Raw genomic sequence first — 15,014 nt, 5'->3', positions numbered from 1 at the left:
TTGATGGCATGAAGGCTGAGGCTACCAAGTCAAGGGTGCTCAGTGCAGGTAGTGGCTACTTTGTGTCAAGCCAGAGAGGTCTCCATGAATCAGACTTACCAGAGAATATGGGTAAAATTTGCAGATCTCACAGCAAAAGCCTGGAATCCTTCATCACCAAAATCAGCCAAGGCTTCGCAGTTCTTTCAACTGGGGCTGGACAGGGGCTTAGGTTCAAATACATTTAACGTTCAAAGTTTAGCCTTGTCCACCATTACAGGAGTTTAAGGAGCCCTTAACCATTTAGTAATTCTTAAAGGCTTGCATGAATTTAGACTTGCCAGGAAACTATTGTTCCCTAAGTGGGACTTGCCTATGGTCTTCGAACCTCTGTCTAGGCCTCGTTTTTATCCTGCAGAATTGGCTACACTCTGCAATCTCTGAAGATCATATTTCTGATTGCCACAACCTCTGTGAAAAGGGTGTCAGAGCCACAGGCTTTGTACGTGAGAAGCTTCACCTAACGTTCTACCCTGACAGAATAATTCTAAAATCAGACCGCTTTTATCCATAAGGTTTCTTCCTCCTTCCACTTTAACCAGGAAGTCCATTTACCATCATTCTTTGGTGAATCAAGAGAACCATATCCCCTGGATGTTGGTCTAACTCTGATGGCCTGCTTAGCAGATACCTTTTCATTCAGGAAATCTGAAATCTGTGCTTGGCCCCGCATGGCTTAAGGCAGTGTCAGTCAGCATCAACACGTACAGTCACCTCCTAGATTGTTAAGACAAAAAAAGAGCCTACTCTTCACAGAACCTTTCTATACCATAAGACTTAAGAGCATATTCAGCCAGGGCAGTACCAGCTCTCTAGACAGCACAGTGCTGAGTATCTCCTGAGGCTACTTGCAAGTCAGCAATACTGACCTCCCAGAACACCATTATTACACTTTATTAGGTGAACCCGACTCAGCTTGTGACAGTAAATTTGGAAAATTTGTTGTGCAGGAGGATACTTACACTACTGAGCATTACAAATTTTTTCATGTACCCTCCCATATGGCGAGTTAGTTCCCATTGTATGCTGCCATGATACACCAGGAAAATGGAAAATTGTATATGCACCTTTCCATTATTTTCCTTTCCTGGTGCATTTTTATGGCAGCGTACAGATTCCCACCCCAATGGTGAGAGTTATGGAGAATGATGTTAGCCAGGTCTGTCTTTGATTTATAGTTAACCAGTCTTATCAGGTTGTGGGGGCAGAGACTCAACCCATATTTTTTACTGCCATGAAGATGCACCAGGAAAAGAAAATTATGGATTTTTAGGTTTTTTTTTAACAGAGGTCTTGTAGGTATACATTATATTTAAATTTTCAAAATATTGCGAGGGAAGGTTAAAGAAGAAAAGGATACAAATAATAAAATGCACTTATAATTTTAAGAAAGTATAAAACATTTATTCATAGCTTATTATTCACACTCTTTTAACTGTTAATGACCATGAGAAACAAATATACAACTATGGGCTTTCTGCTTCATTCACATAACTTCTTGTCATTACAATGGGATAAAGCAGAGCTATGGTTTAAAAAAAAAAAAAAAAATATATATATATATATATATATATATATATATCGAGAGGATTGTTTCTAAGAAAAAAAATGGCAGCATTTAATGATAGCAAATATCATATTAAAAAAAAATAAAATCTCACCTTCCAACGCTTAATTTGTTTTCTAATGATTTTTATTGTTACAACAAATAAATCATTACAATTATTAGGATAAAACAAGTTTGTATTAGAAAGCATTAACTTACGGGCAGCACAGTGGCTAAATGGTTAGCACTTCTGCCTGGCAGTACTAAGGTTGTTGGTTCCAATTCCAACCACGGCACCACCTGCCTGGAGTTTGCATGTTCTCCCTGTGCCTGTGTGGGTTTCCTCCGGGTACTCCAGTTTCCTCCCACACTCCAAAGACATGCTAGTAGATTAATTGGCTCCTGCCAAACGTGGCCCTAGTATGTGTATGTATGAATGTGAGTTAGGGACCTTAGATTGTACACCCCTTGAGGGTTAGGGACTGATGTGAATGCACAATACATATGTAAAGTGCTGTGCAAATTGATACCTGAAATAAAACAACTTGTTCTGGAAGGAGAATCGGATAAGCCCCAGTGGGATCATTCTAATATCAAGCTCAAAATGTAAAGGTATAGTGGTCATAACCTGTTATGTAACTTTTCATTAGCTTCCCAATCCAACAATTTGTTTAAATCCTAACTATAGGTAAAATAAAAACCAGAAAAATTCAGCACAAAGGACATAACTTACAGCCAGGAGGATGTGTCCCTTATGCTGATTCCTCTTCTGTTAGTAGAAATCCTCCTCCATTCATGTCCACCAACCCCATATAAGGGTCTGTCATCGGCTCTCATCAAGACAGCCTGATTATGACCGCCCTTTTCATCCAGCTGCTCTGTTCATAGAAGTATTATTACAGCTTTTATGAGTGAAAAACTCTATATGAATGTAGGGGTGGGCCTTTCAGGCATCAGCCCCCTCCATTCATAGATCCAGTTTCATTCATAGAAGCTGTAGTACAGCATGAATGAAGGAGCAGCTGGGTGGAAAGGCTCTGGCATTGCCGGGCTTTCTTGATGAGTGCCTGCGATAACCCGTTAGATGTAGTATCCCTGCCACACCAAAAGATTACAACGGCAGAGGCTGGGGAGCATTAACATTAGAGGCAATGAGTTCAAATTCGAAATGGAAACATGTTGCAATAAATACAGTAAGGTATTAAAGTGAAATATGATGATGATTCCTACATAGGCTGCTGATTAGAATAGAATAAAGCAAAAAAGAAAAAAAAAATAAAGCAATAGAAGAATAGAATAAAACATAATAGAATAGAAGAATAGAATAGAATGAATATAACTTCCGAAATTCGAATTTCAGTTTGAAAATAATTAATATATGGAACTTAACAAACGAATCCTGAAAGGAAACAAATTATTCCTTGATGCACATCTGTAAAATCAACGCCACGGTGTAAAACTTTAAATGGAAAGAGCCAGCACTCCAAAAGTAGTAGATATCAAATTTCTACTGAGAGTTTAGTAGAAAAACAAAGTTTATGCACTAAGAAAAACTCCACCATGCTATTTTGCTTTACTGCATAAGCTATGTTTTGCTACTGCTAAGGTTAGCACTTCCGCCTGGCAGTACTAAGCTCGTTGGTTTTCGAATCCCAACCACGGCACCACCTGCCTGGAGTTTGCATGTTCTCCCTGTGCCTGCATGAGTTTCCTCCCACACTCCAAAGACATGCTGGTAGTTTAATTGGATCCTGTCTAAATTGTAAGAATGTAAGTTAGGGACCTTAGACTGTATGCCCCTTGAGGGTTAGGGACTGATATGAATGTACAATATATATACCGTATTTTTCGCTCCATAAGACGCACCTGACCATAAGACGCACCTAGGTTTTAGAGGCAGAAAACAGGAAAAAAAAATTCTGAACTAATGGACTGCAGACATAGTACAGGAGATAACCAGAGACTGCAGACATAGTACAGGGATGACCAGAGACTGCGGACAGCACAGGGATGACCAGAGACTGCGGACAGCACAGGGATGACCAGAGACTGCGGACAGCACAGGGATTACCAGAGACTGCGGACAGCACAGGGATGACCAGAGACTGCGGACAGCACAGGGATGACCAGAGACTGCGGACAGCACAGGGATGACCAGAGACTGCGGACAGCACAGGGATGACCAGAGACTGAGGACAGCACAGGGATGACCAGAGACTGCGGACAGTACAGATGACTGCTGACCTTTGGGGAGGGGGGGAGCGGGTACCTGAATTTGACAGATACCCGCTCTTACTTCCGCGGAGTTGTTCTTTATCTTACCTGTTCCTCGATCCAGCCGCGCGCTGTCTTCCCGGCTTCTGTAATGGCGCTCGGCATGACAGCCGGGTGCCCAGTGCGCATGAGCGAGAAGCACTTGCACTTTGTGATTGGTCTGGCGGCTTCTGGGATCGGTCATGTGTCCCAGGTACCGCCTTACCATTCACAAAAAGCACCGCTTCTTGCGCATGCGCACTTGGCACCCGGCTGTCATGCCCAGTGCCCACACTACAGAAGCCGGGAAGACAGCGCGCCGCTGGATAGAGGAACAGGTAAGATAAAGAACAAATAAGTAACAGCGGGTACCTGTCAAATTCAGGTACCCGCTCCCCACCTCCCCAAAGGTCATCAGTCCTCTTCATAAGGTCCCGCTGCAGAGCTGAGCGGCCGGCCCGGTATTCTGCACGGCGGCGGTGGAAATACCGGACCGGCCGCTCTATATTCGCTCCATAAGACGCATTGACATTTTCCCCCCCTTTTTTGGGGGGAAAAAAGTGCGTCTTATGGAGCGAAAAATACGGTATATGTAAAGCGCTGCGTAAATTGACGTCGCTACATACCTTAAATAAATAAATAAAATAAAATCTCAATATAAATTGGAGATCTACTACTTTGGAGTGCTGCCTGTTTTTGTTTATAGTGATGAGAACCTGATAAAATCTTTCCCACTTAATAAAAACCAACAAAAAAGGCTGAAGTTGGGCTTTTTTTTTTGTTTTTTTGTAGAATCACAACAAGAAATAACAGTTTCTGTAGTAATATAAAGGGTTTACAAAGTTTTTATGTTGCTCTTCTTGCAGGTGGATAATGCAAAGATTTATGCAGCCGGAGGTGCAGCTATTGCTGTTGTTGGTGGAATTCTTGCAGTGGTAGCAACTGCAATAAGTCGACGGAAGCAAAGAAACGCTACAGAATAAGTTCATCATTCGACCAAAAATAATAAATGCACATCTTTATGTAGGTAAAAAAATGTGCATTTATTATTTTTGGCTGCAGGAACCTGTAAAGCTGGTGCCATGCAGGGCTCCTGCAGATCTGTCAGTATACAGGATGTACAGGATGTATGGGTAAGCAGATATACTGACAGGAAGATTCAATTAACCACCCTGGTGTTCCACAGCCCTTTTTTTTTATATTAACAATTTTTATAAATTTTCACAAAGATATATATACATACAAACAACATCACAGGAGAGAGAGAGAGAGAGAGCACATCGATGGTGAGATCTGCATGGTTACAAACATAATAATGACATAAAGTTACATTGAGGAGGCCGTCAAAACTAAACATCTATATAAAGGTGGGAGTTCCACAGCCTTTTTAAGTTCACCTTTTGCAAATAAATAAATGCACATTTATTTGCAGAAAAAAAATGTTTTTGCAAATGGGCCAGCAAAGCATTGCAACGATTAGTGGACTGCGGATGCATTGTCAGGCTCCTGTAGACTCCTCCTCCAGCTCTGTCAGTACAGAGGTATAGGTTCTCATTTGGAGAGCTGGTGGAGGTGTCAATAGACTATGTATGAGGATATCACTGCACTTGTGTTCCACTGAGAATTAGAAGTCTGTCAGCCGCGGTGGCGCATTGGATTTGTAGTTTTCTCATAGAAAAATAATGTGGCAGTGCAGATGGAGTCTAGCACAGCCACGCCAATTTCATATCTGATAGTGGTTAAGAGTGAGAAGAACTGCAACATGTGGGGGAGGGTTGTTTTGTTTGTTTTGGTAGTGTGGAGGGGGGGGGGGTGGCATCCACAGGGCACAATGTTCTATGGTACACCTTATATATGGGTGTAACATGTAAAATGTTCTATGGGTAGAATTAGCCTTTAATGGATACCAAATACGTGGTGCCAGGCAGTGTACATGCAGAGAAAATAATATATACTGAAAATTACACTTGGAATGTAGAAAAAGTGCAGTATATATATACAAAGAATAGAAAAGAAAAAGCAAATAATGTAAAACAGCACACAGTTAACCCTTTGATCACCCCTCATGTTAACCACTTCCTGCCCAGTGCCATTAGTACAGTATCAGTGCTTTTTTTAAGCACTGATCACAGTGCAATATATATATATACAAAGAATAGAAAAGAAATGAAAATTACATCCAACATCAGTGCACCATATAATTATTCTGTAGATATGGATGGTACACAGCAGCACTTATCCATACTTACAAAATAATTACAGTGCATTGAAGGTTCAAATGGGTCTTAAGTCCCCGGCCACACTGGATGCGAATTGGCATGCGATGTGCATGCCATGCGACTTGCAAATTGCATGCCAAGTCACGCCCTATTGTCCGCAACTAGAGCGGTCATATCAGTGTTGTTCCTGCTTGGTTGGAGCCGCACTGATTTCTAAAGTAGTACATGCACTAATTTCGGTGCGATTTGCATAGACATCTGTGTCAGATGTCTTGCAAATTGCACCGGAAATCGGCATCTCACCCGACTTTGAAATCGTGCGACTTCACTGTAACTCACACAATTTCAAAGTCGGGTTGGATGTGACCGGGGTGTAAATCGGATTTAGTACTTTTCCAATATGGAGTCTTAAGGCATTTTTTTTGGACAGATTGTCAGCCCTATATTTATAAGCAGGGTATCATGGAACATGGAAAATATGGAGTCACAGAATTCCCTTTATTGCCTTAATTTAACTCCCAGCTTTGTGCTAATCTTAGATTTGTATTTGATTATATGCTTATCTATATTTTATATTATAATTTAGATTGTAAGCTCCACGAGCAGGGCCCCCCTATTCCTTCTGTACTGAAATGTATTGTAATTGTACTGTCGTCCTTCATTTTGTAAAGCGCTGCGCAAACTGTTGGCGCTATGTAAATCCTGTATAATAATAATATTAATATCAACAATAATAATTATAATCTTATAACAGTATTAAGTGCACATTGTTATACTATATAGTTGAAGTCTGTGCTTTTATAATTCAAATGTAATATGATCAAAATAAATCTATGTAGTTCATACCTATTTGTTTTAGTGTGATCTCTGTGAATTTACTACTGAATGAGTTGTAATATTACATACAAATTAGTGTACATTATTAACTGAAAGGGTACTGGACATCTCAAACACAAAAAATTCTTTACATGTAGCACTTTGTTGTCTATTGTAAGGACTGATGTCCTTTGTGCTGATCAGCGCTAGCATATCATGAGAGAGTCTGAGCGAGGGGTCAATAACCACTTCCCGTCTGCCTTATAGCAGATATACTGCCACAGGGTGGTACGGGTGCACAAAATCATGTGTATGTATATATATATGATTTTGCAACTCTGGGTAGGGGGCGCACACGAGCCCTGGCCGGTGATTACTCGCCGGCACTCGGTGATTGCCGAGTATTACCGACGGGGGAGAAAACTGTATGTAAACAATACAGTTATCTCTCCTGTCAGCTCCAGCAGAGCCATACAAAGCACACACAGCACATAATGTGAAACAGCACACAGTTAACCCTTTGATCACCCCTCATGTTAACCACTTCCTGCCCAGTGCCATTAGTACAGTATCAGTGCTTTTTTTTAAGCACTGATCACTGTATATCAGTTACCCCCAGTGTCAGAATGCCGCTGCAGTCCCGCTATAAGTCGCTGATCGCCGCCATTACTAGTAAATATAAAAATAAAAAATTCCACTTTGTATACACCTCCATTTGTAGATGCTATAACTTTCATGTAAACCAATTAATTTACACGTATTGGGATTTATTTTAGCACAAACATGTAACTGAATACATTTTGCCCTAAATTTATGATTAAATTAGATTTTTAAATTTTTTTTTACTGGACATGTTTAATAGCAAAAAGTAAAAAATATTGTTTTTTTTGTCAAAATTGTCAGTCTTTTTTTGTTTATAGCGCAAAAAATAAAAAACGCATGGGCGATCAAATACTACCAAAAGAAATCTCTATTTGTGGTAAAAAAGGATGTAAATTTTATTTGGGTGCAGCGTTGCATGACCGTGCAATTGTCAGTTAAAGTAACGCAGCGCCGTAAAGCAAAAAATGGCCTGGTGAGGAAGGGGGGTAAATCCTCTGGAGGGCAAGTGATTAATAAGTCATATGATGGTAGCTATTAGGCAGATAGAGGAAATATCATGTCACTTTACTGTAGAGGACAAACACATGTACTAGAATCAGGCTTTTTATATACTGTACATTAGATATGATCAGGGTAGCCTTTAGGTTATATGGTGCTCATGCAAAATAATTGCAACTGAAGTTGATTCCAATACAATTAGCCTTGTGCTTGGACCTCCTCCTCGGTGTCACACACCCTTACATTTTTAAATTTGTCATATGCATGATGCAGTGTTGCCAGATTTGAAAGCTGCTATTGGACTGAAAAGCTATGGATCCATGTGCTGTCAATCAAAAGTAACGCAGACCTGATAGGGAACTAGTCTCTCAATTTAATATCAGGCTCCGCCCACCCCTGGTGCAAAACTCCTCGCCCATGCGCCTGGCAATGTAAAGGCTGCAGTGGTTGAGCAAGGTGCACACTGGGGATGAAATGTCCATTATGGACACTCTACCCCTCCATGCTAGGCACTGACAGGTACATGAATTGGAAGCAACCACTGTTTTTTTAGTGCTGTGCCCTGATGGAATTCGAAAGCATGTCCCTTTATAAATTCCCCCTTTTTTATGCATTCTGTGTTTATTGAGTTTTACATGATCATGGAACACAGGAACAGTGGTATAACTAACTAGAAGTACAAGGTACAGTAAAACATTAGACAGCATACAGCACAGAGAGACACCTATTGTTCAGTGAGAAACAGCCAACAATCGAGGGATACAGATACCTACCATAGGACATCAGGATAAATAATCACAAATGCCTTCAACTTGACTGTGACTAGACATGGGTGATTTGTTTTGTTACAAATCGAAATTCTACAAAAATTTTCATTATTCGGAGCTTCAGATGTATATGAATATCCGAATCACAATAGTAACACATTTCTACAAATCCGAATTAAATTATAATGAAACGACAAATTCATTCATATTCATGTTTCATTTGAATGACATAATGTCATAGTTTGGGTCATTTGTTTGTTTGAAGCATCCGAAATAACGTAACACAGCAAATGATCCAAATTGATTCAGATTCCATTTCATTTTTACTTTGCATTAACATTTTTCTTTATTATAAAAAAATGCACTACATATGAAATGGAAACATATTGCAACAAATACAGCAAGGTATAGTGGGTGAAATAAGATAATGAGTCCTACTTATTGTGTTTGGGTTGTATGGAGGAGGATCCATTAGAATCTCTGAATTACAACATCGAATTAATCCAAAGTTAATTTTGTTCCATTCGTTCTTTTGAATGCACATGACTCCAGTCCATATCGTCCAATCAGCACATTTAATTTCTCTTTGTGGGTTGGACTAGCAAGGATGACTCAGAGTGCATAAGTAACTTCCTGAAATAGCGAATTAATACGTTAAAATGAATTTAGTCAATTTTCCAAAATAACCTCTGAAAATACTAATTGATTCAGAACTACAAATATATGAAACTAATCCTAGCTCTGAGGAAGGGGGTTCAGCTCCCGAAACGCGTCAGCTCATTCGCATCATTAGACACAGATGTATTGTAACTGTCTTTGTGGACCACTTCTACTGCTTTTAATCACGTTGGTTTGTGAGTATAGAGTGCGCCCTTGTCTGTTCTTTTGCACTAGTGCTCAGATTTCCCGATCTTAGAAGGGCTGCACCTCTTCGGTTGGCATTTTGGCATCTTCTTGGTTGCATGAAGACTGGAGCGCTGGTTACGTTTGTTAATCCTAATATACAAAACAAATTCCAAAAATGAATCATTATAACCTGGAGAAATATCAGCGAGCGCTTGGCTAACAAGAAAATAGCTATGCACTGAAAGGAGACCATACAACCTTCAAAGTAGTGTAAGATAGTGCAGCGCTAAAAATATATAGTAGTATAATATGAACGATATAGCATAAATAAAATACTCAATAGAATGTAGGGTCAATAAAAATACCTTAAATGATAATCATATATATTACTCATAAAATATTAAAATATTAGAATAAAAGTCCATAAATAAAATCAAAGATCATATGAAGGCCCCAAGGTGACACGATTATTCCCGATGGTGTATCAGTCATCAAACAGATTCTGTGGGTGGCAACATATAGATAAAATGCGCACTCACCAGATGCGCAGGGATAATGCGCAATGTATTAATCAAACAGAGGTCTGCCCGGAATCCCTCTTATAGGTGTTACAGCTTAGGGTAGCATCAGGGTTGTTTTACATCCAGAGGTCCCCTTTAAGGACGTATATGCAGCCTCTTCAGAATACAGGGATGGTCACCAGGGGGAGCTTTGGGGGATTAAAAAGCTTACTGAAGAGCCATACCCCAACTGAGGAAGTACAATTTTACGAAACGTGTTTTGGAGGAGCCTGCATGCCTTGACGTCATGTCGTCGGATCACGAGATGCAATGATTAACTTACCGAATCAATCCGAAACTAAACACATTTTTTCGTTTTGTACATTTCTAACTGTGACTAGAAGACAGCGTTATGTACAATAGATCAGCATGACATTCCCTTTCCATGCCAATACATGTGCAGGGTAGGAGGAAGTAGAACCAATGAAAGAAAGAAAGTGGGGAGTCAAGAACATGACGAAAAAAGAAAAGGAGGGGAAGGGAGACCAGGGTGCAGGCGGTGGGGAACCAGAACCTTTGTGAAGTAAAAAAGACTGCAGGGGGATAGCTGAGGGGGATAGCTGATAGAGCCTACAGTGTGACCACCAAGTTTCCAGGTGAGTAATTCCCAACCTCTGGAACCTCAGGAGCCACATTTGTCCTTGGTCATTAAATCATTAAAAATAATTTAATTTGTGAAACATTATAATTGATTCCACAAAACAACTCGTGCAGTATTCTACAATAACATAATAAAACACTTTTTTAGACTTTTAAAATAAAAAAATATTTTAAGCATACATATAAAAACAAAAATCCACCAATACCCCTAACTTTAAGCAATGTCCCCTCTACCTCACAGTAATAGCCCATTAAACTGAACAATACCTCCTCTACTTCTCACTCTCAAAGCCACACTAAGTTAAGAGTATTAATGTCTTCAGTGGCTTTTTAAATTAACAATATAATTTGTGCAATATTTATGTGAGGGTTTTCAGTCCCTACCATTTCATGCACTCCTTGAATCCCCCCTTCCATGCGCTCTCCATCACCCCAGGAAAAGTACCTAGTGGAGTCATTCCCTGGCGTCCAGTGGTGATTTTCTTCCCTCCTGCGCGGCTGGCTGGCTGGAAGGAAGTGTACTTAAATGTCACTTCCTCCCAGTGCTGACGCAGAGGAAGGAGGAATGCGCGTGAAGGCTTTGGAACCCCTTGTGCACCACTTTGATGGGACCGGCTGGCTGCATTACTACAAATATTAGGGTCGGCTAGAATTGCGATCCCAGCCATCTTAACACCTATATTAGTGAGGCCTGCGTTTTTTATTAAGCTATGTTGTCAGGGCACCAGGCATTTTATTAGGGCATTAAAGAGGCCTGGGGTCCAGTCTGCCCCTGGTCACAACCCATTACATGAGAAACATGGCTCTAGGTCATACATACAAGAACTATTTTAAAGTCATTCTTACAAGTGAAGTCTAGCCAGTAGAAGCAGGTGGAAGTAACTTTAAGTTGTGGGTTGTTTATTGAAGCGGTAAGACTTTCCATAATCCTAATGTCTTCCATTTGTCTAATCCACTGTTGGATGGTTGCTGAAGAAGAGAATTCCATAGTTCTGGAGTACTGAAACATGCAGCATTTATCAGATGCCAAAGGACTGATGCTCAATATGACTTTGAAGGAAAGGAATTGAGATGTGGAAGTCCTCTTCCACTCCTCCATGACGACATCACGGAGCTGGTGGATGTTAGAGACCTAAACCCTATTGAGCATCTGTGGGGCATCCTCAAATGGAAGGTGGAGGAGCGCAAGGTCTCTAACATCCAACCAGCTCTATGATGGCATCATGGAGGAGTGGAAGAGGACTCCAGTGGCAACCTGTGAAGCTCTGATGAACTCCATGCCCAAGACGATTAAGGCAGTGCTGGAAAATAATGGTGGTCACACAAAATATTGACACTTTGGGCCCAATTTGGACATTTTCACTTAGGGGTGTACTCACTTTTGTTGTCAGCGGTTTAGACATTAATGGCTGCATGTGTTGAGCTATTTTGAGGGGACAGCAAATTTACACTGTTATACAAGCTGTACACTCATTACTTTACATTGTAGGAAAGTGTAATTTCTTCACTGGTCACATGAAAAGATAGAATAAAATAGTTCCAAAAATGTGAGGGGTGTACTCACTTCTAGGAGATATTGTATGTACATAATATTGTGGGATTATAAAGATCCACAAATTGGAGAAACTTGATTTCTAATCTAAGTAAATAACTTGACAGGCTGATCCACAGGAGCTTTTTAAACTGTAACTGGCAAAATCTGCCATTTGTATATTTTTTTGGACCAGTACTTTTAGGTTCAGAAAAGTAAGAAGTAAAAACAGAAAATTCCAACTCTCAGGCAATAGGATTTAAATTTGTGTAGCACAAGATAGTGGACTAGTTTCCTAGCTGCTCAATCAAACCCACTTGGAGTAGTGAAATGACAGATAGGTACTCTATACAACAAAGAGTGCTTGGGATAAATGTCCACAAGATGGTGCTAGAGTAGTCAATGTTCTGATACACCAATGGCAAATAAGATAACATATATCCAAACATCCAATGAATATATGTTTTTCTTGGTGTCTAAACAGGGCTGTGGATAAGAGGGTACCACCAGTCCTCCTGTACTGGGCACAGGCCAGCAGGGGGGCCCAGGCAGCTGGGTGAATCGGATGTGGGCAGGGATGGCGATCAGCATGGCGGGGGGGAGACTACTGGAACTGATCCCCTGCATGGGGATCCCCAGAGGGAGCAGCTGAAAGCTGGCTTCTTCTCCTCTCCGTCTTGCTAGCTTTCAGCTGGAGCCATAGAGGGGACCAGTTCCAGTAATCACCCTCCCTGTACATCATACATTTCCCCCTGCTGTCCAGGCCCCCGTGTGCCCCCACCCCTGCAGTGCTGCCAGCTTCCCTCCCCTTCTTTCCACCAGCAGCAGCAAGCACAATAGGATCTTTCAGGATGGAGAGTTGGGGAAGGGTCCTCTAACTATGTCACATTTACCAGCCCCTTCCTTTTCTGAATGAACACAATCAGTGATTGTTACTGATCACTCATGGTGTTCATTCATAACTGAAGCATAGTAAACTTTTTCTTTTTTGAGGGGGGCCCTGGCAGGTTGGCTGTATGGGGCCCTGTGGTTTCTAACAGCAGCCCTGCTAGTAAAGGTTACTCTGCATTATATGCATGGAAGCGTAGACCTCCATGGTATATTAATGTGCTTTACTAAAATTCTGTACATAGAAACCTTTAAAACTACAGGCGTACCTCGGTTTACAAACGCCTCGGTCAATGTAATTTTCGGTTTACGAATGAAAATCCATTGAAAATAATGCCTTTAGGAATTTTTTTCACAATATGAAGTGCATGTTAGTGACGATTTTCAAATGCAATTGTCGGATTTTTTTTTCCTTCACTATAACTCACAGAATTAGCTGTCACTTTCCCCGGTGCTAAAGGAAACTTTGTTTCTTTTAAGAAACTAAAAGGAAACATTGTTTCTTTTAACTTTGGGAAATAAACTAAAAGAAATCCTTCTTTATTTTAGCTGGGGGGAAAGTGACAGCTGATTCTGTGAGCCAAGAAAAAAAAGCCGGTAATTACATTTAAAAACTGGCACTGACCTATAGTGACAGCCACTTTTTAAAAACTTTTTTTCTGACCTCCGGAACGGATTAATTGGTTTTCAGTGAATTCCTATGGGAAACCGTTTTTTGGTTTACAAGTTTTTCGCAATACAAAACGTCCTGGAGAATGCACTAAATTTGTAAACCGAGGTACACCTGTATAGGAAAAACAGTACAAGACTGGCAGATATACATACAACAAGCAAATTGCTACCTACTTCCTAGCAAATAAGCAAGTCTGTATACAATGGAAATATGCTAAAAGGCTACTTAATTCTGATTACAGAGGCTTCACAATCTCAGTGGGCAATGAGGATCCCAGGCTTGCTGTAAAATGGTTGCAGGAGATTTGGCTACAAGTGTCATCAGGTTCTTGCAGGGATCTTCCTTGGTGTTAAGTCATCATGGAGTCTTCCATGTCAACCTAACCAGCCAACCTTTTATTTGAAAAGTTTACCATCCCCACATGAGTGTGGCCCCTTTCACAAAACAGTGTTTCAATGTCAGGAACATTCTTCAATTCGACCTCAAGATGGCTCTGTGGTATCATACATACCATAGGTCACATATGTCAAAAGTCAAGCTGTGTTTGGCTATGGTTACAGAACAATAGACTAAACCAACTGTCAACTGAAATATAACAATAGTATCTTTGTTACCATTGTATCCAGTGGCACTTGTTTGAGAAGTATCTCCTCAAACTCCAAGAAACTTGATGTCTGTCTCCAAGACAAGCAGACTTTTCCCCTATAGTCTGAGGAAATAAGTACACATACACTATGTATGTGCATATATATATATATATATATATATATGCACACATACACACACACTATATTGCCAAAAGTATTGGGACACCCTCCAATTCATTGGATTCAGGTGTTCCAATCACCTCCTCCATGGCCGCAAGTGTATAAAATCAAGCACCTAGGCATGCAGACTGCTTCTACAAACATTTGTGAAGGAATGGGTCGGTCTCAGGAGCTCAGTGAATTCAGGTGTGGTACCGTGATAGGTTGCCACCTGTGCAATAAGTCCATCCGTCACATTTCCTTGCTACTAAATATTACACGGTCAACTGTTAGTGGTATAACAAAGCGGAAGCAACTGGGAACAACAGCAATTCAGCAACGAAGTGGTATGCCACGTACAATGACAGAGCGGGATCAGCGCTTTCAGAAGAGCACAGTGCACAGAAGTCGACAACTGTCTGCAGAGTC

The 15,014-nt window shown here is 40.7% G+C and overlaps 1 protein-coding gene across 1 annotated transcript in view; it reads left to right on the top strand.

Annotated features, from left to right (window-relative positions):
- The window catches only part of LOC149446170 (phospholipase A and acyltransferase 4-like), a 52,992-nt gene extending 46,090 nt beyond the window's left edge, over positions 1-6,902 (top strand). Inside the window, exon 4 of the mRNA XM_089652790.1 lies at positions 4,705-6,902. Coding sequence (XP_089508916.1) covers positions 4,705-4,821 — 117 coding nt within the window. The 3' untranslated portion in view covers positions 4,822-6,902. The remainder of the gene's footprint in view (positions 1-4,704) is intronic.
- The last annotated feature ends 8,112 nt before the right edge of the window (positions 6,903-15,014 follow it).

Source organism: Staurois parvus, unplaced genomic scaffold (assembly GCF_062004578.1).
Source record: "Staurois parvus isolate SC_StPar_1 unplaced genomic scaffold, SC_StPar_1.0 ptg000694l, whole genome shotgun sequence".
Classification (NCBI taxonomy): domain Eukaryota; kingdom Metazoa; phylum Chordata; class Amphibia; order Anura; family Ranidae; genus Staurois; species Staurois parvus.
Note: the sequence above shows the minus strand (reverse complement) of the source record. Positions and strands in the feature narration are given on the sequence as shown.